The sequence below is a fragment of the Phaseolus vulgaris genome, chromosome 7 (assembly GCF_051622355.1).
Source record: "Phaseolus vulgaris cultivar YP4 chromosome 7, ASM5162235v1, whole genome shotgun sequence".
Lineage (NCBI taxonomy): Eukaryota > Viridiplantae > Streptophyta > Magnoliopsida > Fabales > Fabaceae > Phaseolus > Phaseolus vulgaris.
The window spans coordinates 14,600,187-14,606,619 of record NC_143504.1 but is presented as its reverse complement, the minus strand read 5'-3'; the positions used below and the strand labels follow the sequence as shown (position 1 = coordinate 14,606,619).

The window sequence follows — 6,433 nt, the reverse complement described above, 5'->3', positions numbered from 1 at the left end:
TTACAAGCGACAAATGCCGAGAATTGGAAATAGATATCCTCGTATCACACATTGGATGGATGTTAGGCTGGGTGACATTGAAATTGCATTTGGACTGCAACAAAATGTGGTGTGTAGAATACATTGAAATTTTTTATTTAATGTACAATACTTAGTTTTTTTTTTCATTTATGTTGGTATTTGTTGTTTGCGTGAACAGGTTATTGTGGACTTATCTGTTAGAATGTATGGCTTTAAACGAGAGGGGGTGGATTGTTTAAGAGGGGTTTTTGAAAACTTTTCAGCTAGAACAAAATCTTTTGTATGAAACTAAATCAGAAATTCAGTTAGCAAAGAAATTAAGCACAAAACAGCAAAGCACCAGAAAAACAATCGATTGTTTCTGCGAAACAATCGATTGGTTATACCAGTAAAACAATAACAGTTGAATTTAAATGAGTTTAAGGGAAGAAAGAGATACACAAACAGTTTATATTGGTATACTCTTAAACCAAGAGCTACATCCAGTCCCTAGAAGCCACTGGGCAATCCACTAAACAATCAAAACAGATTACACACAAACCACCAAAGAAGTGACTTGAACCCTTCAAGAAACACACTCTCTTTGGCAGAACACACACCAAGAATGTTGATCTTGACCACCTCAAGAGCACACAACACTCCTTGGCAACAACACCAGAATTTACAGAAAATTCAGAACAAATTACACTTGTTTACAGAACAATCTGAAATCAATACATATATTCCACTCTTTCTTGAGAAAACCCAAAACTTGATGTGAATGTTCAAAACTTGAAAGCAATCTTTCACAACCGAAAAACTCAAATCTATTTTTCTTCTTTGTTATAAAACATAAACAAACTATTTATATCTTTCAAAGATTGGTCAAAGCATTTAATAGAGGAGCGTATTCAGTTGGAAATCATTTAAAGCACACTCAACTAAAAAAACATAATTTTGTTAGGATTTTCAAAGAAACAATCGATTGAAACCACGAAACAATCGATAGTTTTGGTTTGACAGCAAGTCAACCAACCGAAACAGTTTTCAACCTTTTCAAAAACACCTAAGAGTAAAACAACCAGTTGTTTCGACAAAACAACCGGTTGTTTCGACAAAACAACAGGTTGTTTTTCACTTACTTTGGAAAACACTTTAAACTCAAAAAGGTTTTTAAACACATTAGCTTTAGATTCAACAAAGAGTGGATTACACATTTAAACTACCCAGATCCTATCCTAAACACAGCAGCAACTTCAGTCTTGCATCAAACACTTGGATTTGGATTCTTCAAAGCCTTTGATCACTCTTGATCAACATTATCTGCGTCCAATGAAGAGTTGCAAAAAGAATTCGTTGTACAAGCATTTGAGGTAGTTCGACGTGGATTTACAACTGACATGTAAAAAAAGGACTATGGTAAAATGAAGGTGAAAGTAGTTGATATGCTTCGCCAAGCAAAGGAACAACAGGTTGTCATCAGCAATTTGGATAAGGAGTTGAAAGAGTTACAAGAATTTTTAAGTGCACGTGCAAAATCTTATGTGCGTGATAGTCCTTCTGTAGATGATGACGAACATATGTAGACGTCTTACGTTGATGATAAAGACGAACCCGATGAGCAAGGCATACCTGAAAAACAAGGCGTACCTGAAGAGCAAGGCCTACCCGATGAACAAGGCTTACCCGAAGAGCAACATGTACCCGAACAACAAGACGTAGTCAAAGAGCAAGATGTACCCCAAGAGCAAGACGTACCCAAAGACCAAGATGGGGGAGAAGAAAAAAGTAACATATTCACCCGAGTGAAGCATAGAGCAAGGAAACGTGCAAAGTCGGCTGTGATGAAATCACCATGGACTAGGTATGGAAAGGGAAAAAAATGATTTTGTTAGTCATAATTTAAAGGGATCATACATGACATGTTTAGTACTTAGGTATGTTTCTTACGAAGTAGTTGTTAGGAATGATACATGTTTATTTCATTGGGTGTAATGTGGTTAGAGAATTTAAGACATGTATTTAGCAACTGCGTTGTAATTTTAGTAACTGTAATTTGGTTGGACTTTTTGAAGTGTTTTTTAATTTTAATTGTCTTCCATTTATGTGGTTGAAGTGAACATATTTTTTATATTTGAATGTATGGCAGTGTCAACACACATAAACTAAGTTCATACAAGCTAAGAAGGACAAGTAACCAAAAAATTCACTTAACACATGTAATAAGCATTGTTCAAACATGTGCTTATAAATTATAAATACAATTTTGTATCCTCAATTATATAATAATAGTCTTCATTGTGCATATAGGCATGTTTGTAAGATGTGGAAGTTTAAACCATCCTTGAATGTCGGATTCTGTCTTCCTCCATCTTATTCAATATTTTCAATTTCTTTGCATCTGAATATATTTTGGATATTGAAATGTGAATTACAATATTGGATATAGGACATTGTTTTTAAGTATATAATTTTTTTGAAACTGTACCTAAAAATTGGTGGATCGCGTATTACTAGATGACAACAATGAACTTCCTCTTCAGATGGTCAAATTTGAAAACCTATAGGCATGAATGAGATGGTGTACATATGTCAAATTTTAAAACCTATAGGCATGAATATTGTAACAAAAGGCACACTTGTTTGTGCTATAGTTATAATGAAAGTCACATACCTTAACAATGTTGTTTACGATTATATTAAGGTAGAATACTCTTTGATTTGGACTAAATATGGCTACCTATAACAACATTAATGCTTTCATGAAATCTGGTATGGACTTATTTGAAAAAAGAGTTTTATGGAAGATAAATACATTCTTTAGCACTAAGACTGATCCTACTGCAATTTGTGATCCAAATTCCGGATCTTTTAACACCTTTGCGTGTACACTTGCTCTAACTGTTCCAGTTGGATCCTATAATAAAGATGTGTATAATAGTGATTTTTGTGTTGCATAAAGTGAAAGGATCGAAAGAGTACATAAGCCATATAATACCTTAATAGTTATTAACATGTCTCCTAAACCATTTGGTTGACATTCTTTCACAACACAAGTAAGCAAGGGAAAAACAGAATGTTGCTTAATGTTAGCCAAAGAAGATATCTTCTCACAATTATGTCCATCAATTTGTCCTTAAAAAAAAATACTTTTTTTGCACACCAATAACTGTTAAACTGTAAATGATTGTCATAACATTACCATGAAAGTTGAGAAAATGATGTGCCCAATTCCATGGGTTGGAATCAAAATCACGCCTATGATTTTCGTTAGCTATATTGTTTATAAATTCTTGAGTGTTGACTGCTTCTTTGGAGTTGCGATTAAGGATAACTGCTTGCACATTACCGGCTTGACCTGAAATGAGACTTGTGTTGGTGTTACAACGGTGCATGAAGCTTGTAAGGTCACTGATGTCAATGTCAAGGTTTTCCCATTGCTCCATTGAAAGTGATAGTGAACACAACAAAGCTAAAGTATGATTGAATACTATTTTGATGTTTCAAAACATGCAGTATAGTGGTTTAGCAATGGTTTCTTCTTTGTCTAAGAAAGAACCATCCAAACGACGGTGGTGCACTCTTGAATTTGACATATCTATAGCATTTATTTGAAGCACTTTTTATGACAACATTTATTTGAAGCATTTTTTATGACAGCATTCATTTCAACCATTTTAGATTAATTATGACAGCACAGTGGTATTTATTATTCTGGCACAATTGTCACTTCAGCACAGTGGTGGTTGAGTTGCATTATTACAACTCCTTTCCCACAAGTAGCACCATTTTCGTGGCTTTATTGCATACAACACCCACCACCTTCCATTCTCATCTTCCACCACCAGCATTTGGCCTTTTGCAGCGTCAAACATTTATTTTTTTGCAGTGTTGTTTAAGGTGGCACCCACATGTATTAATATATTGAGTCTTCATCCACCTCCTTCATTCCATGTACTCCAATGAGTGCATGACCCACAAGTTTTGCACATATTTAATACACATGTATTTATTAGAGTTATACACAATGTTAGGGCATTTTAATTAAAGTTTTCATTGTTTGGTTGGAGTTCATGCATGAAACTTCATTTTTTATGCCAAACCATGCAATATTTGGACATTTCACTTTAATAGGAAAAAAAACCCTACTTGTCATTCTATTTCCAAAAACTATAATTCTGAACAATGTGTTTGTTTACAAATAATCTGTAAAATGTGATGACAATAACAAGTATGGTTGCATATGAGCTGTGTTAAACCTCTTAATTGTGTAATTTTTCGCACCAAATATTGTGGGACCTTATTACATATTTTAGTTCCAAAGTCACAAAAAACCCTAGTTTTGATAAAAATTTGGACATATTTGTTAACAAATAACATGTGTTAATTTGCGATATGAAATTTGTATATAATGCAGCTTTGGATAGATATGGATAATATTTCTCTTGATGACATTTCCTTGTTTGATGACGGTCAACCTTCGCAAGAAATTGATAACATAGGTCCTAATGTTAAAGATGTTAGTGAAATAGTTCCTATCGTTGGCATGTCATTTGACAACGCATATGCTGTTAAAATTTTTTACAGAGAATATGCCATCAGAAAAGGTTTTAGAATTAGAACAAGAAGTTCGAAGAGAGGAAAAGACAAAAAATTAAGATACTTCTTGTTGGTTTGTGCAAGAGCGGGAAAATATATGTCATACATTCTCACTGAAGTTAACACCCTTCCAACTCATAAACATGAATATCCAGCTCGTATTACTATTGACATCAAAGACAATAAGTGGTATATCATGATAGTGCACGAAGAACATTCACATGACATGAGCCCAACCAAGTCTAGGTTATTTAGAGGAAATAGAACAATAAGTTTACACGCAAAAATAGTGGTTGATATAAATAATGACGCTAGAGTTCGGATAAATAAGACTTTTCAATCTTTTGTTTCTGCAGAGAGTGGGTATGACAATATGGAATTTGTTGAACGAGATGTCCGTAATTATGTTGCCAAAAGTAGAAGAGCGTTGGGGAAGGAAGGAGATGGCAAAGCACTCTTAAATCATTTTTATCATATGAGGGAACTTAACCCCCAATTTTACTTTGACATTGATTTAGGTGATGATAATCGCATAAGTCATGTATTTTGCGCAGATTCAAGAAGTCGTGCAACATGTGATAGTTTTTGAAATTTTTTGTGCTTTGATACGACATATTTGACGAATAAGTATGATATGTCATTTGCACCATTTATCAGTGTTAATCCTCACAGGCAGTGCATTTTGTTAGGATGTGGACTCCTTTCTTCGGAAGACACTGATGCATTCGTGTGGTTATTTGAAAGTTGGTTTCGCTGTATGTCACACAAACCATCCCAAGTCATTGTCACAGATCAATGTAGGGCAATGAAAAATGTTGTTGAAGTTGTCTTTCCCAAAGCGTGACACAAGTGGTGCTTATGGCACATAATGAAGAAAATACCAGAAAAGCTTCAAGGATATACGCAATATAAAGGTATGAAACGTTATTTAAAAAATGTAGTGTATGAGTCGACAAATGTTGATGTTTCTATATCCTCGTGGGGTAATTTCATAAGTGAATATGAGTTATGCAACAATGATTGGTTGAACACATTATTTGAAGAACGGACACGGTTGGTTCCTTGTTACCTTAAAGGGTTTTTTTGGGCAGACATGTCCACAACACAATGAAGTGAGACCATGAATGCATTTTTCGATGGGTATATTAATTCCATGACATGTCTCCAACAATTTGTGCACCAATATGATAATGCACTGCAGCATAAGGCAGAATTTGAGTGTGAAACACACTTTGCTTGCACGAAAATATGTGGATTGATCGAACACGGGTCAGTGCTGAAGGGGTCCATTTTAGGTGGCACGAAAATATTTGAATTGACCGAAAACGGGGCAATGCTGAAGGGGTCCATTTTTCTTTGCACGAAAATATTTGGATTGACCGAAAATGGGGCAGTGCTGAAGGGGTCTGTGTTAACTTCCACGAAAATATTTGGATTGACCAAAAATGTGTCAGTGGTCAATGAGTCCAGTTTAGCTTAAACCAAAAAATTTGGATTACGCCAAAAAGGTCCAGTGCTGGAACAGGTCCACTTAATATTTCATTGATCCAAAATATGCAGTGGTGAACAGGGTGCTTTTTAGGTTACAAAAAAAATATTGGACTGAGGCAATATTTTCTGACTAAGGTAATGTTTCATTCTCTCTCTCAATCGATATTTTTCGTTTTAGACTCAACAATTAGTTTCCATCTCCACCAGATTCTCCCACATGCATAGAGTGGAAAGGTAAAATTAGGTGATGATAAACGCATACGTCATGCATTTTGGGAGGATGCAAGAAGTCATCCAAAATGGGATAGTTTTGGAGAATTTTTGTGCTTTGATACGACGTATT

General features: G+C 34.8%; 2 protein-coding genes across 2 annotated transcripts; one reads left to right on the top strand and one right to left on the bottom strand.

Moving 5' to 3' along the window:
* Window positions 1-2,513: 2,513 nt before the first annotated feature.
* Window positions 2,514-3,446, bottom strand: LOC150025799 (uncharacterized). Its single transcript, XM_090304742.1, has 5 exons — window positions 3,203-3,446; window positions 2,999-3,135; window positions 2,816-2,917; window positions 2,675-2,740; window positions 2,514-2,561 (listed from the first exon to the last, which is right to left on the bottom strand). The coding sequence occupies exons 1-5, from the start codon at window positions 3,444-3,446 to the stop codon at window positions 2,514-2,516; spliced, it is 597 nt and encodes a 198-aa protein (XP_090160868.1).
* Window positions 3,447-4,429: 983 nt separating this feature from the next.
* LOC150025798 (protein FAR-RED IMPAIRED RESPONSE 1-like) lies at window positions 4,430-5,188 on the top strand. The gene has a single exon (XM_090304741.1). It carries the CDS (start codon window positions 4,430-4,432, stop codon window positions 5,186-5,188), a length of 759 nt encoding a protein of 252 aa, XP_090160867.1.
* Window positions 5,189-6,433: the final 1,245 nt, after the last annotated feature.